The sequence below is a fragment of the Bos indicus genome, chromosome X (assembly GCF_029378745.1).
Source record: "Bos indicus isolate NIAB-ARS_2022 breed Sahiwal x Tharparkar chromosome X, NIAB-ARS_B.indTharparkar_mat_pri_1.0, whole genome shotgun sequence".
NCBI lineage: Eukaryota > Metazoa > Chordata > Mammalia > Artiodactyla > Bovidae > Bos > Bos indicus.
Window position 1 is genome coordinate 24,969,654 of NC_091789.1, and position 26,629 is coordinate 24,996,282.

Consider the following 26,629-nt stretch of genomic DNA (forward strand, 5'->3'; position numbering starts at 1 on the left):
TCCCCATACTTCCCTAGCAGTTCCTTTACTCCTCACCTCCCACTCACTCGCCCCTTCCATAAACACTGGAAATCCTACCCATTCTTCAAAGTCCAATTCAAATGCTGACCCTTTGTGAGTGTTGCATGTAACTCTTATTCTCTCTACTGTAAGCATTTGTGCAATAAAATGAGGATCTCTTCTTCTGTTCCAGATACTGTCGAGATATTCACAAATGGTGAATACACAGGGAAACGTCACTACAGGGAAATGTTTGTGCTGTAACCAGAGTAAGCATGGGAGGGAGGCTCTGAGAGCTTTGATTAGTGCTTCCCAGACAGTCAGTGAGTGCTTCTCAGATAGCTGGAGGGAGCAGGGAAAGCCTCCTGTTAGAGGTGGTACTTGAACTAGTGTTAAAGGTTAAGGAAATCTGGATGACTGAAATAGTCCCTTAACTGGCTGACTTGTAGATTACAGAGGATGAAGGGAAGAGGTAGTGAAAGATAAGATGGGGGAAATAGGCAGGTGCCATTGTACAGAGGAAGTTCAGCTTTATTCAATAAGTCATGGGGACGTCTTTCATGGGAGTGATTTAAAGTGGAGGAAGTACTGGATCAGATCCCATATTTAGAAAGGTTGCTCTGGAGGCAGTGTGGTCCATAGGGTTGAATGGAAGACAGATTTAGAAATTTATATCACTCTTCAGATCAGGAATGAGAAGGGCCTGGACCACTGTAGATAAAGTACGAAAGGACATGGGAATTACCTGGAGGCCTAGTGGTCAGGACTCAGCATGTCCACTGCGGTGACCTGGGTCCAATCCCTGGTCAGGTAAGTAAGATCCTACGTGGCCAAGAAAATAAAAGAAATGGACAGAAAGGGGCAGATTAGGCCCCCATAATCCATAATACATTGTTTGCAACTCTTATATGAGGCTTTCTACCTTTATAGTGTGTTCTATTTATCTTCCCTAGGAGACTAAATTCCTTGAGACCAAGATTTTTTAATTCATTTCTTTATTCCTCAGGTCACGTGGCCTTGTCCATGATAAGCACTTTTGTCAGCATAAGTTGATTGAAGAAAATGAATGAATAGCTGAAATTTTTGATCACGAGGATCTACTTTTGAAGTGCTGTATTACTGCCCTTTGGTCTCAGAAGCCAGTTGAATGACATCTTTGTTTAACATATTAGTAAACGCATTGTGGGTAGTTTATAAATTTTGAAAAAAAAATAAGACTTCTCATGGAAACCTTACCATTGATTACCATTTATGAGTACTATACTTTAAAATGTTAAATGATTTTGATGGTCTGTACTTTTTGAGCTCACCACTTGCATATGTGTGTATGTTTTAAGATTTTTGAAGGAGATTTTGAAGGATGTTAATTCTGCACAATTTTTACAAAAGCAAACTCCTTGTAATCAAATGTCCTTTCATAACAGAAGCTGCAATGAACTCAATCTTATTTGTCCATACAAATCCTCAAAGGATGTGATGTTTTATAAAATTCTTTGTTCTTGGTGAAAATGCTAACAGGAAAAAACATCCTGAGATCCTTCTGCCCTTTTGGGCACTTGAACAGGGTGAGCCCCAGTTCATGACTACAGAGCTCAACCAGCCAGGCTCTATTTCTCCTCATAGAGGATGCCAGGCATTCTCAGATTCACAAGGATCAGAAGCGTGATGTTACACTCTCTAACTAATGTACTTTGGAAAAATACCTGGCAAAGAATTGCATTAATGCAATTATTGCACTATTTATTATCATCCCAATGAAAGGTTGTTGCTAAGCCATGAAAGACACCAGAATTCTTGGCCTCCAGAGGAGAGGAATTCAATCTGGGGCCAGTGACAAGACTTGATCACTCAGAGCTTTTGTGTAATAAAGTTTTATTAAGGTATAAAAGAGATAGAGAAAGCTTCTGACATAGACATCAGAAGGGGGCAGAAAGAGTGCCCCATTGCTACTTGCTATTTTTTAGCAGAAAGTTATATATCTACTAGCAGGCTGCTAATTAGAGAAAGGAAATGTCTCAAAACTCAGAGAGTGGCACCAGGCCCCTCACCCACAACATGCCTTTTGAGATAGCTTTGGCACAAGGTGAGTCACCCCGGGCCATAAGAAGACTGACATGAATCTTGAAGAAAGGCAGGTTTCCAAACAAATATATAGTCTCATTAACAGAGCTTAAGAGAACATTTGCATGAGGAAAACATACTGGTTTGTTGAGTAAAACAAGTTTGTCAAGTTAGTTCTGTCTTAGTCAAAACTGACTTGAAGAAAAACAGAGTCTAAGGTAAATACATAGTTCATTAACGTAGCTTAAGAAACACTTTTCCATAAGAAAAATTCATTGGTTAGCTCAAGGTATGAGAAAAGTTAAGTTCAGGTGGAACCAGGTGTCCTCATGGCAACAGAGAATTTAAAAGAAACCTCCTTTTAATTTTGTATAGAGAAGGGAAAAAAATCTGAGGCTTGTAGTTTGTTTCTTCCTGCCGCTTAAGAGAGAGATAAAAAAACGTCTAACACTTGCAACCTATTTCCTCTGTTTGGGGACCCCTAGCCTTCCTGCCTGTTACCCTCTCACTAAAAGTTTCAAGTCTGTACAGCTTGCAGAACTGAAAGCTAATGTGGGAAGGTTACTTCAGAGTCTTTATTCTTCACATTAACTTGGCTCCAGCATTTTGCAAAAGTGACATATCCTTAGCAAAGTCAGAGAACACAGGATTAAACTCTGACCCAAAGTGAATTTTATGGGTAGAAGTATAGCTATCATTGAAAAGTTGGTTGAATGAAATTTTACCCAGTGATTTAGTTAAATATAGAGTCATGTCATTCTCCCTACCTGGAGTTTCAGTTTTTAATGCTCTTATTTGCATGCATAAAATGTATTTTGTGTGTTTTTAGTTTTATATGTTTTTTTTTTTTTTTATCCTCTTAAGGAGGGGAAGGTTTTTAAAAGCAAAGCATGAAACATTTGACTACTGCTGCTGCTAAGTCACTTCAGTCATGTCTGACTCTGTGTGACCCCATAGACGGCAGCCCACCAGGCTCCTCCGTCCCTGGGATTCTCCAGGCAAGAACACTGGAGTGAGTTGCCATTTCCTTCTCCAATGCATGAAAGTGAAAAGTGAAAGGGAAGTTGCTCAGTCGTGTCCGACCCTTAGCGACCCCATGGACTGCAGCCTACCAGGCTCCTCCATCCATGGGATTTTCCAGGCAAGAGTACTGGAGTGGGGTGCCATTGCCTTCTCCGAACATTTGACTACATAAATATTTGAAACATCTTTATGGTAAAAGACAAAATAAATGACAGGCTTGGATAAAATGTTTACAATTAAAAATAAGAGTTCCTTAATATGCTAATGGATTCCCAGGTGGCTCAGAGGTTAAGAATCTGCCTGCCAATGCAGGAGATCCTTGGGTCTGGAAAATCCCCTGGAGAAGGAAATGACAACCCGCTCCAGTATTCTTATCTGGAGAATTCCATGGACAGAGGAGCCTGGAGTGCTACATTCCTTGGGGTCACAAAGAGTTGGATGCGACTGAGCAACTGAGCACACACACACACACAGTATGCTAATAGTGCCTACAAATCATTAAGAAAAACATTAAAAAGTGGGCAGAGGATATGAACAGACAACTTAAAGATGAAATAGAAATGGCTTACCATATGGAAAGATAATGAAAGATGAAAATTAAAAATGAGATACTTTGTGATTCACCTTCTGCTTGGAACAGATTGCAGAAGTGGATAGTATTTTATGTTGGTGAACATATGGGGTAAAAGAACTCTTATCCACTCTTAGTGAGCATGCAAATTGGTCTAACTTTTGTAAGGGCAATTTGGCAGATATTATTATTATTATTCCACATTTCTGTTCTCCTCGCTAGCTTCTAAGCTACTTGTGCAGACTGCTTCTGTTCCTGTCCTCGTTTCCCATTTTTGTGTCTGTTTTTTCCTAGGTGGTGATACTTGTTCTCATCTCAGCCTGGTAGCCTGACCTTGACTCCTGAGTTATGTGATCCCTTCACAACTGCAAGTCATTCTCATATGAAATTTGAGTTTACTTGGTCTGCATCTTTGAGAGTTTCGGAACAATATACAAATTCCAGTTACCATCATGCTGTCTTGCTGAGTATCTCACATGACAGGACCAACATTTGGGTTGCTTGCTGGTACCCTGGTTCTTCTACCCTTTCTTCCTTCTGCCGCCGTAAATCACATACACGTATAGTCATGCCAAAGCTATTTTACCCTTTCTATTTGTCTTGTGAATGTTGTCATTTGCTCTTTATATGTTAGTGTTGTGTATTGCTCAGTGACAGAAAACTTTCAATAGCTGTAATTTTGTGTAAGTTTGAATACGAATGGTATCCAAGCAAAAAACCAAGAAGGTAAATGATAGAGAGGCAAGAAGGGTGAAGAGGACAAAAAAGGTGGCAAACAAAATGAGAATTCTTGAAATGCTTGATAATGGTGAAACCAAGACCTCTGTAGGGCATTTTTGGGTGCTAATGAATCAATAAAGAAAAGTAAGAAAGCTATTAAGGCCAGTGCATCAGGGGCACAGCAGAATCACTGAGAAAATCAGACAACTCAAAATGCCAAAATAGAAAAAAAGGAAAGAGATTTGCATTTGTGGCTTCTAAAACAGAGAAGGCTGAATAGACCTCTTTCTATGTGTAAAATCTACCAGCAGGCATCACAAACATGCAAATTTAAATTTTGATCTGGATGGAAAATTATAACATTCATTGTGAGTAGTAAGTGGTGGGATAGGTTTAGGAACTGCCATGGTCTATACGAAAAGACATGGCTTGCAGAGGAAGCAGATCATGAAGCCACTGCAGAATATTGAAGGAACAGATAGAGAAAAATGGCTATGTGCCTGAACAGGTCTACAATGCTGATGAAACAGTCTTGTTCTGGGAGTGCATGCCTACTTGAACATCTATTGCAAAGGAGGAGACAAAGACCAGAGGCTTCAAGCCTGGGAAAGATAAGCTCCAAAGTTCTTTGTTCCACTGCTTCTGGTGATTTTCTGACTAAACCCGTTTTGCTTCACAAGTTCCAAAATTCTTGCCCTCTTAAAAGAAAATGCCAGAAACACTTTTCTGTGTATATGCATGGAAACCATAAGATATGGATCACTGAGAAACTCTTTTTTGATTGGTTTTTGAAGTGTTTTGTTCCTGAGGTTAAACAATATTTAAACCAAAAACATCTTGAATTAAAATTGTTGCTGATTCTGAACACGGCTCCCACTGATAAAAGTGTGATAGTAAATGCTGATCTTTGTGTTAAAGTCATCTCCATTCACCCCAGTACAACTCCATTCCTTCAACCCATGCACTTGGGAGTATATTTGACTACCTGGCAACTCTTATGAGAGAGACACCTGAAATTACTGTGAAAGTAGCTTGGCAAAATTTCTCCATATGTAATGCTTTAATGATAGTAGAAGAGTCAGTGAGAGAAATAAAACAATCAGCCCTTAATGGAGCCTGTCAGAAATTTCAGAATGAGGTTGTAACTAATTCTGAAAGTTTCCTTCCAGTGCCAGAAGAAATTGAAAATGTTGTAGCATCTGCAAAATGTTTGGGTGGTGAAGGATTTGAAGACAGTGAATTAAGTGACATTGCTGAACTGTTAGATTCTCATCCTCAGGAGATAGTTGAGAAATATTTCAACTGTCAGAGACGTGATCACATCACAAGTTGATGAAAGAGGTCAGTATAGGTTAACTTCCAGAACTTGAAGAATGTTGAAGCACCCACTCTGCAAATCAAATTGCTGTGGTGATTCAGAGAAAAGAGATCCTTTGGTGGAATATTTATTGACTTTCAGGCAAGGCTTAAATGATTACCCACAACCTTATAAAGGCAGGAATAAGAAAGCTTCAAACAAAGGCCAGTAAGCATTTTCTCTCTGCTTGCTTCAACAGGGAGAAGAGGCTGGATCATCGGACTGCGTCATGCAAACCCATTCTACAAATAGCAGACAGAAAGACCTCACACAGACAGTGGAACCCTGGGATTCAGACTCTGACAGCTTTGATGATGTGATGATCCATGCAGGAGACTGAGCTTACTCATATGCAGATAAAAGCCTATTTTCTCTACTCTTTCCCTGTCACTACTGTGATGATCAGCCTTTTCAGTGATGCATGATATTCTTCACCTTGAGCTCAGAGAGAAATAGAAATTAGTTGTTCAACAATCACGAATGCTAATGTAAAATTCGTAAAATTCCATCAAGGCTCACTTTACTTAGTGTTTTATTCTGATGAACAAACCAATTGTCAGGGCTTTTATAATACTCCCTTCCCTCCCTCAATTTCCCCCCAAAGCTTATAAATTCCTCCAACACAAATTCCCCTACAATGAGGGTTTAAGTAACTCAACTCTAGGACCTAAGGAGGGGGCTATTCAGTTTGATAAATTTTTGATCCTATAATTTATTTTAACTCTGTTTAAGCTTAACTTGCTGTCTCAACAGAAAGGATACAAATCCCCTTGTTAATTCATTTGGTATAAGTTCATTTGTTTTGCAGCAATTGTATAAGGTACTGAAGGGCATGGTGTGTCCTGGAAGACAGTACATTTATAGTGGATTCCTGGATTTACTTTGGTACCTAATCAAGGAAGAGAAGCTGCTAGAGTTCATTGCCATCCATCCTCTCTGTTCTCATATCTGGTCTTCCAAGTGATTTAAATGGTTGAATATCCTCTTCCCTAAAGGTGGTAGAAATCCAGTAAGTTTTCCCCTAGCCTGGAAAACCTGTAAGATAGATCCCCTATATCTGAGTTTGCAGTGATCAGAGAAAGGGGACAAGAATACAAAAGTTAAAAGTCTTGGCTTGTGTAGTTACAGTTGGGATGGCAGACATTCTTCAACGTGTTCCAAGGAGGCAGATGAGTGTTGAAAACCCATTACTGGGTGATAGGGATCTAGGGACTCACCATAGTGCTAGGGGAGCTTACACTCTTCTCTAAGTCACAGTGGTTTTCAACACTGGCTGCCCATCCAAATCGTTATGGGGAACTTCAAAAGCAGATTTCTGGGATCTGTCCCTAGACGTGCTAAATCGGGGATTAGGCCAGCAGCTGTTGATTTTGAAAGCTACTCAAGCCATTTTTTAATAGAGTCATGGTTGAAAACCACTGCTGTTGAAAACTATAGTTATGATAGAAAATAAGAGACAAATGATAGTGAGCCCAGGGGGTAGGAAACCTCCATTCTAAGTTTCTGCTCTGCTACGGGCTCAATGGATGCTCTTATTCAAATCATCCTACTCTTTCCTTATCTGTCCAAGGAGAGAATAGGAACACTTGGTCTCTGATGTCCTTCTATCTCTGACATTGTTACCTTGAGAGAAAGGTGCATCAGCCTGATTGGTTGATTTGGGGACTACCTAAGCCCTTTCCTAGAGACCAAGGTGAGTAGCAATATTGCTGTCTTGTACTCTTGTTATTTTAAAAATGGTTCTTGTGGCTCAGGCTGTCTTCTGTTTTACTCCCTCTCAGAAAAGAGTTAGTCACAGATGCCACAGAAGAAAGGGAAACCAATGTAACATCAACTCTGAGTTATAGGGTTTGCATTATATATATATAATGCATAGACATTGTCAATAAAACTAGATATTTTGTTTAATTTCCATAAACCAAAGCAGAGAAATATGTTAACTGTTTCAAGGTTCCATGGATAACTGGGGTACTCTTAATCATACCTAGAGGTAAATATTTTTAAGCGAATGATTGTTTTACCAGTATAATCAGCAGTTCCATATGGTGTTAAAGAATGTAGTTTCTTGATAAGTTTATCATTTATTGAAATTATTGTATTGGCAAGTTTTTGTCTTAATTTGACTAGAATTAGAGAAATAAAACTTTAAGTTGAATAGCATCCATTAGGAACTGTTAATATAGAATAATACAATGGGAAACTGACTATTATATGATTCTGGTGGTGGTAAGAATGCCTAGACTTTGGCTTGATATATGGAAACATTTGTCTAGGGCCTAGACCATTTGAAATAAAATACTGGGGTAGATCTAATTCTTGTTTATGGCAATATCCAGTTCAAATAATTTAAGAAGTATCATTGATGAGGGTGAAAGACCATTTTAATATGGTTCTGTCTAACAAGTCAGCAAGGCTTCCGAGGCAGCTCAGTGGTCAAAGAATCCGCCTGCCAATGCAGGAGAAGCAAGAGATGGAGGTTCCATCCCCGGGTTGGGAAGATCCCCTGGAGAAGGGAATGACAACCCACTCCAGTATTCTTGCCTGGGGAATCCCATGGACAGAGAAGCCTAGTGGGCTACAGTCTATGGGGTCACAAAGAGTTGGACACGACTGAGTGACTGAGCACACACAAGTCTGCAGAACACAGGAGGATGTGAAAGTTGGTTTAGGCTAAGTGGTAGAAATAGAAGTTAATGATAGTAGCACCATGTACATGGGTGTTCCTTTTTTCTTTTCTAACTGGAATTTCTTTTGGTAAATTTTATATACAGTTTGAATGGAAAGGATCTTTCTGTTGTCAAATGGCTCAGGTAAATTCTGATCTTCGATTTTATGAAGTACATGGAAATTTCCTTCTTTACAGACATATTTAACAACTGGCAAAAAGAAAGAAAAGGAAGACAAAGCAGGTAGAGAGAAAGGATAGCTCAGGTTGCTGAAATTTGTAGAAAATATTAGAAAACTGGCATTACATTTAAAAAGGGCATTTTGTTTGCTTAAAATCTTTTAAGATCAAAATGCAAAGAAGGCTCTTTAAACTACACATTTGGATTATATAGCTGCCAGCACCTGAATGCTAATAAAGGGCTTCTCCAGCGTGTATAGTCTCAAAGAGTGTATGGGTCATGTTTATGCTATGAAATACATTACTCACTGAACTTTACATAGTTTTATTACCTTTTAATGGCCTTTGATGTCAGTGTGTTATGGTTGTTTTCCTGAGAGTTCAGAAATAAATATGTGCTATGAACAGAGTGTATATGCTCTGGGGAACTATAAAATCAAGTAGAAAATAGGTGGAAGGATAAATAGTACATTTCACTAACAAATTGGAGAGTAGTTAAACATGAATCTAGTGTGCTTGAGATGTTGCACTTCATTTTTCTTGCATTACTACATAAAGCCGAAGATATAATCAACCTATCATTGCAAAGACCCAAAGTTGGTTCTTGATTAACTGGCAGTGGTATGATGAGTGGCCTAATGGCATGAACATGGGACTTAGAGTGAGGGCTTTGCCAGTGACTTCTTGTCTGCCTTGAACTGGGGGCTCCCTCTCTTTGGGTGAGTGGTACTTAGTCCTGGCAGAATAATCCTTGGCCTGTTGAGGTGTGAGAAATTAGCATGGGTCTTAGGCTTGGGAATCAGGTATAGGTATCTGCCTGCTTGCAGTCCTGCCCCTGCCAATTAACAGCTATGTAACTGTGGCCATGTTTTTAAACCATTTCAGACTTCAGTTTCTGATCTGTAAAACGGGGTTGAAAATGCTTACTTATAGGATTGCTATGAGGTTGTATGAAATGTTTAACACAGTGCCTGGCATAAAGTAAATGCTCAATAAGTTGTTGCTGTCACTATTATTTTAATGTGAATAACCATTAAAGAACTAGAATATGATCATTCACTATCTTTGCCAAATTTTATCTGATTTCCTTCAAAATAAGTTATACATGATGGTCTCACAAAGAGAGAAGGAGTAAAAATCAATGTTAAATATTTCTGTTTGTTTGCTTGTGAGGGATACCTGACAATAATTCCTTAGTCCCTGTCATACCTTGACCTAAGTGATTTCATATGATATATTTATAATGTGGTTATTTATACAGTGATTAAGGGTAATGACTTTTCTCACATGGATGTATTTCTATTCTTTAGAAAATAATCCATCCGCCTGGTTCCACTTTTAAGATAACTAAGTGACTCTGTTAATAGGAGCCAAAGATAAAGCTATATGGGACCTTAAGCTATATAGACCTTTGTGTGCTTAAACCACACAAAGTATTAGTTCAGCTGTCTTTGAGAGAAATTGGATGTCTAAGTAATCTTACTAGATGAGAACAAGACAGTTCCTCATAACTAGCTTCTGAACTTCTTTGTATTGTATTTCTTGTATTCTGTGATAGCATTCAAGCAGTTTGAAATAGTCGTATTTAGAATGCTAAGTACTCATCGTAACACAGATGCTATGTATGTTGAGCAACAGAAATGTAATTCAACTTAATTCAACCTTAATTCAACTATAATGGTCTCATAATTCACATCCTATCCAACCCTTTAAATGTTTTAACTTGAAGTCTTTGGTGTTCTACTTATACTTATATATATATATATATATATATATATATATAGTAGTCTTTGGCATTCAACATCTTGCCCCTTGACTAACTTTCCTTGTGCAAACTCTGATTCTGGTACTTTCTTGTTCAAAAATCGTCAGTGGCTGCCAATTGTCTATATGTTCACCCACTTAACCTTGAAGTCTGGGCCCAATCTCAGTGTACCTTAACCAGTTTTGTCTGCCAGTGTTTCTTTTTTTGCAATAAAAATGATAGTCCCTCCCTTCCTCAGCCCTGTCTTTAGCCTATAGCTCAATTCTGATCTCTTAAGCTTATCAGTCTCTGGTGAGTAAGACCAGAAATCAGAAACTTAATTATTTGAAGCCAGAGTGCCTGAGATGAGCCTACCAAGCTGTAATCTCCTTCCTGTTCTCCTCCATCACTGCAAACACCTCGAGATTATTTGGCAGTGGTAGGATGACAAGAACACGGGACTTAGAATGAGGGCTTTGTTACTAGGTCCTTGGCTGCCCTGGGCTGGGGACTCTCTCTCTCTTTTGGTGGGTGATGCTTAATCTTGGCAGGATAACCCTAGTCTGTAGTGGTGAGTTTCTTCTTTTAAAAAAATATTTTTGTGTGAGTTTCTTCTTAAGCTTCCAACCTACTAAATTAGGGCATCCTCACTGAACCCTATCCCCCTAGGCTGGGGCCTTGAATACCACCCACTTAATTTTGGCTCTGAATACAAATATCCTTGTTGAGGGCCCTGAAACAATTAATCGGAGATCTAAACTTCATTCTTAGGTTCTTGCCAGCTTTGTCTCCTGAATAGCATCATATGCCGGAGAAGGCAGTGGCACCCCACTCCGGTACTCTTGCCTGGAAAATCCCATGGATGGAGGAGCCTGGTGGGCTGCAGTCCATGGGGTCACTAAGAGTCAGACATGACTGAGCGACTTCACTTTCACTTTTCACTTTCATGCATTGGAGAAGGAAATGGCAACCCACTCCAGTGTTGTTGCCTGGAGAATCCCAGGGACAGGGGAGCCTGGTGGGCTGCCGTCTATGGGGTTGCACAGAGTCGGACACGACTGACTCGACTTAGCAGCAGCATCAGCATCACACACATAGGATCTTTATTTACCGCTGGGCTTCAAACTGCTCTATCCACTCTTTTCCATGAGTGCTAGACTGGAATGTACTTAAGTTTACCACACCCTAGATGTGGTATCTAGAGCTGGGCCTGGCAAATTAAGGCCCTTGAGCCAAGTCTGGCCCAGCTCATTTATGTGTTTTCTAAGGTGGCGCTACAATGGTAGAGTTGAGTAGTTGCAAGAGAAACCTCTCAACCTGCAAAACCATAAATATTTACTATCTGATCCTTTACAGATAACTTTTGCTGACCCCTGATCTAAAGCCAGGTGGTTCCCCTGGCCATGTCTTTGCTTGTTCTTTGATAATTCCTACTCTTGTGCTGCCAGTCGATAAACCCCCAAAATCCCAGTTCACTGAAACTATGAAATATGATCCAATCCATTGAAACTACTTCTAATTAATTTGCCTGTTTCCTCTTTGTCATCTTCCTAAAATATCCTTTCTCTGTGTTTTACTTTTTAGTGGAAGAGATGCTATATTCATAAAGACTGTTAGTCTTATGTCTTTTGATGTCACATCAGGTCCTAGTATGAAATTATTTTTCAATACGACCTTCCAGTATCTCTAAGATTAAAAAGGACTAAGATTAGTCCTTTTAGTTTTTCAGTGTCTCTAATATCAAGTCTTCTGAGCTACGTGTCATCTAATATCTCCAGTTGCCAGATCTTCTAGATCTTCTGCATGTTACAGTTTCCATGTTTTCTACTCTCTGGCCTGCAGTATCTTCACTGCCAATGTTTTCTAATCTCCTTAGTATCAGGGTCTTCTAATATCTCCAAAAATTAATCTTCTAATTCTACGTCTTGCCTTTCAGGGTCCAGAGTTCTAAATGCCATTTTTTCCTATGTTCTCAATCCACCAATGCCTCCTAGACAGGTGTTCTAGAGTCCATGTATTTCATTGTGTACAAAAGTCTAGCTCTTCTAATATCTTACAGCACATAGATAGTTCAGTTCCTGCAATTTATAGTATCTCTAAAATCCTGATTTTACAATGTTTTGTCATCACAAGTTCCTCTAATGCCCAAGTCTTTCAATATCTCCAAGAACCTGGTCTTCTAACATTGAGGTGTTCCAATATCCTCAGTGTTTGAATAGCTCAGTCTCTTAATATCTTGATCTTTTAATGTCCAAGTGTCCTAATGTCCAGGGCTGCCAACATCCTTGACTTACAGCATCATGAAAACTACATCTTCCAAATTCTATGTCCTTTAACATAAATATGTCAATATCCAGGTTTTCCAGCATCTCCCAATATCCAGGCCTTCTGATTTTAAGATTTCTAAATGTCTAGGTCTTCTATTGTCCATATCTTCCAATGTTTAGGGCTTCCAAGGTACAGGACTTGCAGTGTCTTTAGTTTTCAGGGCTTCCAGTATCCATTAACTCTAATACTCAGGGCCTCCAAAGTCTCCAATGTCCAGAATAACGAATGTCCTCAAAATCTAAGACTTCCAATGTCTCCAACATCCTGTGCTTCCAATGTCTCCAATGTCCAGGGTTTCCAGTGGCGCCAGTGTCAAGGTCTTCCAGTGACTCTAGATCTTCCAGCAACTCCAAGTCTTCCAACTAATTCCAAGTCTTCCAGCAACATCAAGGTCTTCCAGCTAAACCAGTCTTCCAGAAAATCCACGACTTCCAGTCAATCCATGTCTTCCAGTAAATCTAGTCTTCCAGAAAATATAGGTCTTCCAAAAAATCCATATCTTCCAGGAAAATCCATGTCTTCCAACAATTTCAAGGTCTTCCAGCCAACTCATGTCTTCCAGAAAATCTTTGTCTTCCACCAAATTCAAGTCTTCCAGCTAATTTATGTCTTCCAGAAAAATGCAAGTCTTCCAGTCAATCCATGTCTTCCAGAAAGAAATCCAGGTCTTCCTCTCAGTCCATGTCTTCCAGAAATATCTACGTCTTCCATCAAATCCAGATCTTCCAGAAAAATACAAGTCTTCCAACCAGTCCATGTCTTCCATCAAATCCAGTCTTCCAGTCAATCCATGTCTTCCAGACAAAATCTATGTCTTCCACTAAATCCAGGTCTTCCAGCAAAGCCACGTCTTCCAGAAAATTCATGTCTTCCTATAACTTCCAGGTCTTCCAGCAAATCTACGTCTTCCAAATAATCCAGGTCTTCCGGACAATTCGGGTCTTCCTGAAAATCCATGTCTTCCAGAAAAGCCATGTCTTCCAGGAAATCCATGTCTTCCATCAAATCCATGGCTTCCAGAAAATCAATGTCTTCCAGGAAATCCATGTCTTCCAGCAAATATTTGTCTTCCAACAAAACTGTGTCTTCCATCAAATTCATGTCTTCCAGCCTATCCATCTCTTCCAGAAAATCCTCGTCTTCCAATGAAGGTGCACCTTCCAGGAAAATCCATGTCTTCCAGAAAATCTTCGTCTTCCGATGAAGGTGCGCCTTCCAGGAAATCCACGTCTTCCAGAAAATCCTAGTCTTCCAATGAAGGTGCGCCTTCCAGGAAATCCACGTCTTCCAGAAAATCCTCGTCTTCCAATGAAGGTGCGCCTTCCAGGAAATCCACGTCTTCCAGAAAATCCCTGTCTTCCAATGAAGGTGCGCCTTCCAGGAAATCCATGTCTTCCAGAAAATCCCTGTCTTCCAATGAAGGTGCGCCTTCCAGGAAATCCACGTCTTCCAGAAAATCCCTGTCTTCCAATGAAGGTGCGCCTTCCAGGAAATCCACGTCTTCCAACAAAGGTGTGTCTTCCAGAAAATCCTCGTCTTCCAATGAAGGTGCGCCTTCCAGGAAATCCATGTCTTCCAGAAAATCCCTGTCTTCCAATGAAGGTGCGCCTTCCAGGAAATCCCTGTCTTCCAACGAAGGTGTGTCTTCCAGAAAATCCTCGTCTTCCTACACCTCCAGGTCTTCCAGCATCTCCAGGGCTTCCAGCATCTGCTCGTCTTCCAGCATCTCTGTGTCTTCCAGCATCTCCACGTCTTCCAACATCTCCACGTCTTCCAACATCTTTACGTCTTCCAGCATTTCTACGTCTTCCAGCATCTCTACGTCTTCCAGCATCTCCACGTCTTCCAGCATCTCCACGTCTTCCAGCATCTCCATGTCTTCCAAACAACTACTCAGTCTTCCAAAAGCAGGCTCAATATCTACGTCTTCCAACGTCTCTGGTGTACCGGTCTTCTAACATTCAGGTCTTCCAGTGTCTACGATATCCAGGTATTTTAACATGTTCCATAGTTCAGGTCTTCCAAACTTTCCCCAGATCCAGACCTTTTTAAAATTAGTCTTCCCAAGTCCAAGCCTTTCTACGTTCAGATTTTTCCATAGACGAGTCTTCCAATGCAAATATTGCTGCTTCTAGTAGAATTAGCTTTAAAAAATTGAATAAGGCATTCCTTCAGCCTAGTAGTGTTTTTTGCTACTAGGAAATGTGTATTCATTCTTTACAACTTTTAAAGATAGTGTTTATTAAACAGCTTCTTGAGAATAAACACACATAAGATTGCTGTGATAAGTTTTGCAAATTTACTAATGCTCCTATTTTTTTTTATAAAGTCAATTCCATTTGGTACAAGTGAAATTCTTATTTTAATGAGAAAAACTCCTGTTTAGAGACTTTATTATTTTAGATAAAGCTAATATACAGTGTATTTATCCATTTGTTATAACATCAATTTTTGCAGTTTAATCTTATGTGGCATAAATTATAATAACAGCAACAACATTAACATAGCATTTGCTATGTCCAGGCACTGTTCTAAGGACCTTACATGCATCAACACATTTAATCTTCATAAGAACCCATTGAGGTAGATACTATCATCCCTGTTTTACAGATGGGGAAACTGGCATACAGAGGTGAAGGACATAACTCTTCAGTAGTGAGAGAAATAGGTCTAGGAAAGAATGTATAGACCAATAGAATATACACTGAAGTATTAATAGAGAAAGTCCCTAAAGGAAACTGAATACATTGTGCTGTGTTTACACAATGGAATATTATACAGCAGAGAAATGAGTGGACAACAGATAAACATATTATATATATAAATATGTGTAGACCAGGGGCTTCCCTGGTAGCTCAGCTAGCAAAGAATCTGCCTGCAATGCAGGAGACCTGGGTTCAACGCCTGGGTTGGGAAGATCCCCTGGAGGAGGGCATGGCAATCCATGCCAGTATTCTTGCCTAGAGAATCCCCAAGGACAGAGGAGCCTGGTGGGCTACAGTCCATGGGGTCGCAGAGTTGGACATGACTGAGTGACTAAGCACAGCACAGCACATCAAGTCCCAGAAGACTACATATAATAGGATGTTCTTTTTATATTAATTATTCAAAACAAGTACAACTGAAGGATATTTTATTTAGGTGTACATATATACTAGGGATTAAAAATATTTTATGAGAAAGTAAAGGAAAGGCAATAAAAAATTTAGGATAATGGCAATTGGGACTGAGGAAAGGCGGTTGGAATAGAAGTAGAGGGAAGTCATTGTCAGTATTCTAGTGCTGCTCAGGTTTGATGGGTTAGTGGGTGGTATTCATTCTATAATTAAAACATATTGACTAATTATTGTGTGATTATTATGAAATTAAAGAACAAGTCTGCATGTTCTATGACAGTGTGAATGGATGACTCATAATCCATTTCTGTGCACTTGAATTTTACAATATTTTCTTAGGCAATTATCTCTGTGTGGTGGGAATATATGTGCTTTTTGTTCTCTTGTGTCTCTTTATTCTCTGAATTTTTATAGGGAAAATACAGTATTATCTTAATTGAAAGACAAGCCTAAAATTACGATCTCAAATATGTTAAAAATGCATAATAAGGACTGAAAAGAAAAGTGGCGACAATTTAATGCCTCTGTGTGGTGAGAATTCATATCACTTTTTCTCTATTTCCTTATAGGTTTTTAAAAAATCCAAATGTTATGAAGTGAGCTTATGTTATTTTTCCTTTTAGAAAAATAATACATGCTTATCATGAAAGTAAAATTACAGTGGTATATAAAGTAATAGGTGAAAATATCCCTCTCCTAGTCCCAGAGCCCAGAGATAGCCGTGATTATTTGTTTGTTTTGTATCTCCAAGTTCTTTTTCTGTTTATGTGTTCTTGTGTGTTTTATAAAGCAAAATTATCCTATACTTGTTATTCTACAACTTGATCCACCCGCACCTCCCAGCCCTGGGATCAATAGAAAGTCATTGTAACAGCCAGTAGAGTTCTATAATAGGTGAACCATTTAATTTATTCGATTTTTTCCACATGATAGATCTTCAGGTTGTCAACAGTTTTTTTTTTTTTTAACTGTTACAAATAATATTATAAAAACATTTTTAAAATCTATCTTTTGCACATGTAGAAATATTTTTGTAGACTAATACCATAGAAATAAAACTGCTAGATCAAAGGGTTTGAGCTAAACTGCCCTCCCGGCATGCCAGACACTACTATTATTTTAAATTTCTGTCAGCATTTTGGATGAAAAACCCATTCTCATTCATTTCTTTTCCCCTAATCACCAATTAAGTTAAGCATCTTTTAATATATTTATTAGCTATTTATATTTCTTCTGTTAGAGATTGCTTGTTCATATCCTTTGCCTATTTTTCTATGGAATCATTTGTGGGTTTTTTTTTTTTTTTTTGCCTTCTTGATTTGTAGGAGGTCTCTGGATGTTAGAGCTGATATCCTTTTGTCTGCTATATACTGCCAATGTCTTTTTAAAAGTTTATTTAGGATGGTATTTGGCAAAATTTTAATTACATAAAAAAGCAAACATTTTAATCTTTCTTTTATAGCTTCTTGGTTTTGTCTTATATTTAGGTAGGCTTCTGTAACCCAAGATTATAAAAATACTCTCCTGGGACTTCCCTGGCAGTTCAGTGGGTAAGACTCAGTGCTCTCAATGCAGGGTGCACAGATTCGATCCCTGGTTGGAGAACTAAGATCTCACATGCCTCATGGCAAGACCAAAAAATAATCTCCTATATTGATTCTAATATTTGATATATTACTGCTTAGTGTCTTAATCCATATGTGGTGTGTATGGTGAAAAGTAGGGACCTATGTTTACTTTTTCAGAAGAGAGCTAGTTTTCCTAATCTATTTATTGTATTGAATTATATTTGCACCAATTTGGAATTCTCTCTGTGGGTATGTTGTTTATGTTTCTTTTCTGTTCAATTTTTGTTTATTACTGAGCTAGTATCTCACTGCTTTAATTATTGCAGCATTATAATATGTTTTGAAATGTGCTCCCCACTCATTATTCTTTTTTTTTTTTAGCATTTACATGGCTATTTTTGTACATATTCTTTTTCCAGATGTATTTTACAATCAACTCATCAACTTCTATGAAACAAACAAACAAATTCCTCAAAGTGCCTTGGAATTTTTGAGTAATGTGTCAAGAATGGACATCTTTACAACATAGAGCTTTGCATTTGTCTTGTATCCAGGCATGATATTAAACTCTGTTCTTAGTTCTGTGGGAGTTTATTCCAGTTACTGATCTTAAATTCCGAGATACACAATCATGTCAGCTGTAAATAATGAAACGTTTGTCTTTTCCTTGCTGATGTTTATATCTAACATTTTTCCTTTTTAGCACATTGGTAAAGATCTTATGACTTCCAGGACAACAAAGATTTGTATGACTTAATAAAGAATAGGTATCCTTCTCTTGTTTTGGGCCTTAATAGAAATAACTCCTTGTTTCACTCTAAAATATGATAATTGCCATTGTTTCTGATAGATACCCTTTTTCAAGTTATGGAAATGCCCTTCTGTTCCTTACTCTAGCTTGACTTATAGTTTTGTCAGGAATGTATATAGAATGTTATCAAAGGCCTTTTCTGGTATCTATGAAGGTGATAATATGGTTATTGTCTTTAATCCATTAATGTATTAGTTACACTAAGACTTACTAATGTTGATCTATTCTTGCATTCTTGGAATAAAACTGACTTGGTGGTGATGCTTTGACTATGTTGATATTCCATTTAGAATATAAATCTCTGTTTTAACAAGTCCCTGAAGTAGTGCCTCCTTAACATTTTCAAATCATGGCAATTAAAGCAAATGTGTATTTTCTTTTTGTTTGGTAATAATGTATCATATTTCTACATATTAAATCAAACTTGTTCATTGTTATTCAGTTTTTCCCTTTTTAACTGCTTTATCTAAATTTTCAGATAAAAGTATGGAGTATCTTTTTAACCTTTTTTGCTTTACATATTTGAACTTTTTTTCCATTGTTTTAAATTTCATGATTTTCTTATTGCATTGTGTTAATTTACAACATAAAGATACCTTCTTTAACCCATTTAATGCTTCTTGCTTTGACATTTCTTTGTTATCCCTACTTGGTTCTTGTTAGCATTTGTCTGGTGTATCTTTATCCACTCCAATATTTTCAACTTTTTTGTGTTTTGTTTTGAGTTTATCTTTCCAAAATAGCATGTGATGTGATTTTTTTTTACTTCATCTGAGAATGTCTGCCTTTTAATTCATAATTAAACCTTTCACATAGATTACAGTTCTGTCAAATTAGTAATAATTCTGTCATTTAAACATTTTTAGTTTTTTTCTTGCTAGATTTGTCAAAGTGCATTTCCTCTTTTTATATAGTGGTTTAGAAGTTTGAAATATCATTTCTAAGAGTGGTTGCACTAATATTTAAATGCATATTTTATTTTATATATTTTTGCATTGTGAAAAGTTGTTTAAAGTGAGCATTTAATTCTTTTGTAATAAAAGAAGCATTTAAATGTATCCAGTATTTGTTCATTCCTTACCAGTCTGATTCTCCTTGCTCAGGGAAGATCATAGTGGGTCTTATCTCATCGGGAAGAACATACCAAAATTTGTGTCTCTATTCTGAACCAAGCTCTGCATCAAAAAGGTTCTATCCTCATTAACAATGTGAAAAATGAGAACGAGCTCAGGTGTTCATGCCGTGTCTGCCCTCAAGTTCCCAGTAGGTGAGAAAGCCCACAGATTCAATTTATAATAATGTCCAGATTCAGATGGTCCTAATACAGAGTTTGTCTGAGGACTGCAATCATATATGCATTTTATACAACTTGTTTCTTGCTTACTTAATTTTGTCCCTCTCGAGCCTCATCATGGACGTTTGACCTTTCACAGAATCCACTGGTTTCAGGAGACCAAAATAACTTTTTTAATGTTCAAATTTTCATAGACCAGTAGTGGTGATTTCATGCTGACTCCTGTGCCACAACTCAGACACCTTTGAAAGTGTGCTTGCTTCCTCCCAAGATCAGGATGTTCAGGTTGATTTTAAAGAATGCCAGTATCTAAGGACCCCAGTTTCTTTTTATTGAAAAGACCAATCTCAGGATGCTAGGAGTGGAAACAGTTTCACACGACTGCTTGGGGTAGAATAGGGTAACATGGTGGCTACTCTCCACATTCACAATGAATCAAAAGGATTACTTTTCCCCCAAATATACCCACATTCATGTTATTGCTTTGAAGTCACTGTTTTTGTTGTTGTTGTTGTTGTTCTGGTTTAATGAGGGCTTATTAATCCAATTTTTCATTTTTGTTTTGATGCTACTAACTTTTTTCCTTTTCTACTGGCTTTATTATATGATGATAGGTGTTACAAAGCCATACCATGAGTTCAAATGATAGCACTGGCAGCCTCAGTCCCAGTTTAGCAGCTTCCATTTTTCTCTATTAGTTTATATTTCTTTAAAATGGCCACAAATTGCATAGCTCCAGACAATCTTCATCAAACCCCAGTGTTCTGCAAAGAAAAATCTCTACCACCGCCAGAGGAATTTAAAAGTGTGGGATGTGAGTAGCTCAAATAGATTATCAAGCAGTTCTCTAAAAGGTATCATTAGTGTTTTTTTAAATTTGGGAACTAGTATCTTTTGTATTGTTGCAGGCAGTTTGAACTCCAGTTTCTTAAAGGCTTTTAGAATAAATGCAGACATTTATTATCTCAGTATGGACCAGTTCATCTTTGCAAACAGCAATTATCAGAAAATGTAGATAACATCAAAAATCATCAGACTTAAAAATTTTATCCAGAAGCTTCAGGTGGGCTCATTTTTTAACTCCTAAATAATTCACAATTCTGTTTGTTTCATAAGCACCAACACATGAAACACCAGAAATTTAAGATAGCAAACCTCAATTGCAATTCTATGTCCACATCAGTTACTTACCCCCCTTTTTCTCACCCTCATCCCACACCCACTAATCCAAGTAGTGACATTCTTCACATGCTTTCTTATTGAAACAAGGACAAAACAGTTATTTAAAGTTTTACAGCAAAGATCAACATGGATTATGATGTATCATTTCAGTAGCCCAATTTTGAGTTCAGTGTTAAGTTGATCACCATAGAAAAGATAAACAAAATCCCTCTCTTCCAGATTACTTTGTCGATAGGGCCTGTATTGCTTACCTATTTTGGTATAACAAACCACTTCAAAATACAGTGGCTTAAGTTGATAATCTTTTTACTATTATGAGCCTATGAATTTGCTGGGTGTGTCTTCTTCATTAGACTCGTGTCTGCAGTCAGCTATGGGTAAGTTAAGAAGCAGCTTTTTTATCTTGGCTGGGTTCTTTCAGCCAAGGGAGTTGGTGATGGACTGGGAAGCCTGGTGTGCTGAAGTCCATGGGGTCGCAAAGATTTTGGACACAACTGAGTGACTGAACTGAACTAAACTGAGTTCTTTCACATATTGGGGAATTTGTTAGAATAAGCTCCTCTGGTAGTTCATTTGGTAAAGTATCCACCTGCAATTCAGGAGACCCTGGTTCGATTCCTGGTTTGGGAAGATCTGCTGGAGAAGGGAAAGACTACCCACTCCAGTGTTGTGGCCTGGAGAATTTCATGGGCTGTATAGTCCATGGGGTCGCAAAGAGTCAGACAAGACTGAGTGACTTTCACTTTCACTTAGAGTAACAAAGCATGAGTATTTGGAGGTGGGGCCTTTGGGAAGTAATTAGGTTATGAGGGTAAAGCCCTTATGAATGGATGTTTCCATTTCAGAGAATATATTCAATAGAATCCCAGAATTACTGAAAATTGTCTCTGCCCAGATGTCAGCAAGAAGGTCCCAACACTTACCCCTCCCACAAAAAAACAACAAAAACTGAACTGCATGCCAATGAGAATATCCCTTGGAGAGCTCCAGAGTACCAAAAAGAAGTACAATAAAGAAGCTGAAAGAAAGGAACAAAACAACTGTAAGACAAACAGAAAACAATGAACCAAATGGCAATACTAAGTTTTCACTTACCAATAATTACCTTAAATGTACATAGGTTAAACTTACTAAACAAAAGTCATACAGTGGATGAATGGATAAATAAAGATGATCTAGTCATATGCTACCTACAAGAGACTCACTTTAAGTTCAGTTCAGTCACTGAGTCATGTCCGACTCTTTGTGACCCCATGAACTGCAGAATGCCAGGCCTCCCTGTCCATCACCAACTCCTGGAGTTTACCCAAACTCATGTCCATGAGTTGGTGATGCCATCTAACCATCTCATCCTCTGTTATCCCCGTCTCCTCCTGCCCTCAATCTTTCTCAGCATCAGGGTCTTTTCAAATAAGTCAGCTCTTCACATCAGGTGGCCAAAGTATTGGAGTTTCAGCTTTAGCATCAGTCCTTACAATGAACACCCAGGACTGATCTCCTTTAGGATGGACTGGTTGGATCTCCTTGCAGTCCAAGGGACTCTCAAGAGTCTTCTCCAACACCACAGTTCAAAAGCATCAATTCTTTGGTGCTCAGCTTTCTTCACAGTCCAACTCTCACATCCATACATGACTACTGGAAAAACCATAGCTTTGACTAGACGGACTTTTGTTGGCAAAGTAATGTCTCTGCTTTTTAATATGCTGTCTAGGTTGGTCATATCTTTCCTTCCAAGGAGTAAGTGTCTTTTAATTTCATGGCTGCAGTCACCATCTGCAGTGATTTTGGAGCCCCCCAAAAAAGTCAGCCACTGTTTCCCCATCTATTTGCCATGAAGTGATGGGACCAGATGTCATGATCTTAGTTTTCTAATGTTGAGCTTTAAGCCAACTTTTTCACTCTCCTCTTTCACTTTCATCAACAGGCTCTTTATTCTTCTTCACTTTCTGCCACAAGGGTGGTGTCATCTGCATATCTGAGGTTATTGATATTTCTCCTGGAAATCTTGATTCCAGCTTGTGCTTCTTCCAGCCCAGCGTTTCTCATGATGTACTCTGCATATAAGTTCAATAAGCAGGGTGATAATATACAGCCTTGACATACCCCTTTTCCTATTTGGAAGCACTCTGTTGTTCCATGTCCAGTTCTACCTGTTGCTTCTTGACCTGCATACAGGTTTCTCAAGAGGCAGGTCAGGTGGTCTGGTATTCCCATCTTGTTCAGAATTGTCCACAGTTTATTGTGATCCATACAGTCAAAGGCTTTGGCATAGTCAATAAAGCAGAAATAGATGTTTTTTGGAACTCTCTGGTGTTTTCAATGATCCAGCTCAGTGAAACTAAGCCATGCCATGAGGGGCCACCCCAGATGGATAGGTCATGGTGGAGGGATCTGACAGAATGTGGTCCACTGAAGAAGGGAATGGCAAACAGACTCACTTCAGAATTAAATAAACACAAAGGCAGAAAGTGAAGGGATGAAAAAGATATGGGATGGTGAATGGTATGAAATGAGTGAAATGTGAATGATAGCCATAGGAAAGCAGAGGTAGCTAAATTTATACTATACAAAATAGACTTTAAGTCTAAAACTATTTCTAGGGACAGAGAAGGTCATTATATAGTGATAAAAGGTGATTCAACAGAAAGATACAACAATTATAAACCTAACACCCTTGGAAGGAAAGTTATGACCAACCTAGATAGCATATTCAAAAGCAGAGACATTACTTTGCCAACAAAGGTCCGTCTAGTCAAGGCTATGGTTTTTCCAGTGGTCATGTATGGATGTGAGAGTTGGACTGTGAAGAAAGCTGAGCACCAAAGAATTGATGCTTTTGAACTGTGGTGTTGGAGAAGACTCTTGAGATTCCCTTGGACTGTAAGGAGATCCAACCAGTCCATTCTAAAGATCAGTCCTGGGTGTTTGGAAGGACTGATGTTAAAGCTGAAACTCCAATACTTTGGCCACCTCATGCGAAGAGTTGACTCATTGGAAAAGACTCTGATGCTGGGAGGGATTGGGGGCAGGAGGAGAAGGGGACGACAGAAGATGAGATGCCTGGATGGCATCATGGACTCGATAGACATGAGTTTGGGTGAACTCTGGGAGTTGGTGATGGACAGGGAGGCCTGGCGTGCTGCAATTCATGGGGTTGCAAAGAGTCAGACACGACTGAGCGACTGAACTGAACATTAAGGAAGCAAATATTGACAGATTTGAAGGCAAAAATTAAGAGCAATCAATAAAAGCAAAGGACTTCAGTATCCCCAATTACAATAATGGACAGAAAATCCAAAAAGAAAAATCAATAAAGAAATAGCTGACTTGATCTCTAGACTAAAAGGACCTAACTGACATACATAGGACATTCCATTTATAGCAGAAGAATATGTGTTTGTATATTAGACTGTATACAAAAATCAACTCTAAATGGATTAAAGTTTAAAATGTAAGACCAGAAGCCATAAAATCCTAGAAGAAAACTTAGGGTAAAATCTCCTTGATGTTGGTCTGGGCAATGATATTTTGTGTATGACAGAAAAAGCATTGGCAACAAAAGTAAAAATAGATGAATGGAATTATATTAAATTAAAAAGCTTTGTTTGCACAGCAAACAAAATAATCAATGGAGTGCAAAGGCAACCTATGGAATGGGGGAAATATTTGCTAATCATGTATCTGAGAAGAGGTTAATACCTAAATTGTATAAGAAACACGTACAACTCAGCAAAAACAAAGCAGGAGAGGGACTTCCCTGGCAGTTTAGTAGTTAGGACTCCATACTTCCACTGCAGGGGATCCCATTTCGATTCCTAGTCAGGAAACTAAGATCTCACTGTGTGGTGCTGTGGGGGTAGGGGAGGGGGGTGGAGAACAAGACAAAAAAGAAAAAACTCATGAAAAAATGAACAAAAGCATGAATAGACCTTTCTCAAAACAAGACATACAAGTGGTCCATAAATACACGAAAGGTTTCTCAGGACCACTAGTCGTCAGGGAAACCAAAACCATAATGGGATATCACCACACAATTGTTAGAGTGGCTATTATTTGAGAGACAAAAGACAGCTAGTAGTGATGGGGATATGGAGAAAAGGGAACACTTGTACACCGCTGGTGGGAATGCAAAATGATGCAGCCACTATAGTATGGAGTTTTCTCAAAAAATTAGAAATAGAGCTACCATATGATCTAGTAATCCCTCTTCTGGGTATATATCCAAGGGAAATGGAATCAGAATCTCAAAGGGGTACCTACACTTCCACATTCATTTTGGCATTATTCACAATAATTCACAATAATTATTCACCAAGATACAGAAACAACCTGAGTGTCATTGATGAACAAACATAAAGAAAATGTAGTGTGTGTGTATGTGTGTATATGTGTAGTAATAGGCATACCTAATTTTATTCTGCTTCACTTTATTATGCTTCACAGATATTGTGTATTTTTTTAAAACAAATTGAAGGTATGTGAGAACCCAAGCAAATCTATCAGTGCCATTTTTTCCAACAGCATTTGCTCACGCTGTGTCTTTGTGTCACATTTTGGTAGCTCTTGTAATATTTCTAACTCTTTCATTGTTATTTGTTATGATAATCTTTGAGCAGTGGTTTTTGATTACTATTGTCATTGTTTTGGGACACCATGAACTATGCCCCCAAAAGACAGTGAATTTAATCAATAAATATGTGTGTTTTGACTGTTACAAAGTTGGTCCCTCATCTCACTCCCTCTTCTTTGGCCTCCCCATTCCTTGAAACATAATATTAAAATTATGCTCACTAGTAACCCTACAGTGGTCTATAAGCAGTCAAGTGAAAGGAAGAGTCATAAGTCTTTCCCTTTAAATCAAAAGCTAGAAATGATTAAGCTCTATGAGGAAGACATGTTGAAACCTGAGACCGGCCAAAATCTAGGCCTCTTGCACCAAACAGTTACCACGTTGTGAATGTCAAAGAAAAGTTCTCTAAGGAAATTAAAAGTGCCACTCCAGTGAACACAAGTGACAAGAAAGCAAAATATCTTTATTGATTATAGGGAGAAAGTTTTAGGGATCTGGATAGAAGATCGAACCAGCCACAACCTTAAGTCAGAACCTAATCCAGAGCAAAGTCCTAACTCTTCAATTCTCTGAAGGCTGAGAGAGGGAAGGAAGCTGCAGAGGAGAAGCTTGAATTCGGCAGAGGTGAGTTCATGAGTTTTAAGGAAAGAAACCGTCTCCATAACATAAAAGTGCAAAGTGAACCAGCAAGTGCTGAAGCAGAAACTGTAGCAAGTTATCCAGAAGTTCTAGCTAAGATAATTAATGAAGGTGGCTACACTAAACAACAGATTTTCAATGTAGATGAAATAGCCTTCTATAAGAAGAAGATGCCATCCTGGGCTTTCATAGCTGGAGAAGAGAGGCCAAGGCCTGATTTTAAAGCTTCAAAGGACAGGCTGGCTCACTTGTTTGAGTCTAATGCAACTGATATGAAGAACTGACTCATTTGAAAAGACCCTGATACTGGGAAAGATTGAAGGCAGGAGAAGAAGGGGACGACAGAGGATGAGATGGTTGGATGGCATCATTGACTCAATGGACATGAGTTTGAGTAAACTCTGGGAGCTGGTGATGACAGGGAGGCCTGGTGTGCTGCAGTCCATGGGGTCACAAAGAGTTGGACACGGCTGCGTGACTGAACTGAACTGGACTGAACTGAATGCGGCTGGTGATTTTCAGTTGAAGCCAATGCTCAATTACTATTCTGAAAATCCTAGGCCCCTTAAGAATTATGCTAAATCTACTCTTCTTGTGCTGAATAAAGTGAAGAATAAAGCATGAATGACAGCACATCTGTTTACATGATTTACTGAATATTTTAAGCTTATTGTTGAGATCTGTTGCTCAGAATAAAAGATTCCTTTCAAAACACTGAGAAAGGAGAGAAAGTACCTGGCCATCCAAGAGCTCTGAACTGGACTGAAATGGAGATGTACAATGAGATTCATATTGTTTTT

General features: G+C 38.5%; 1 protein-coding gene across 1 annotated transcript; it reads left to right on the forward strand.

The window, feature by feature from the left end:
• Positions 1-12,906: 12,906 nt before the first annotated feature.
• Positions 12,907-19,069, forward strand: LOC139181623 (uncharacterized). The gene is made up of 2 exons (XM_070785114.1): positions 12,907-14,639; positions 17,753-19,069. Exons 1-2 carry the CDS (start codon positions 13,850-13,852, stop codon positions 17,860-17,862), a joined length of 900 nt encoding a protein of 299 aa, XP_070641215.1. The 5' UTR covers positions 12,907-13,849; the 3' UTR covers positions 17,863-19,069.
• The last annotated feature ends 7,560 nt before the right edge of the window (positions 19,070-26,629 follow it).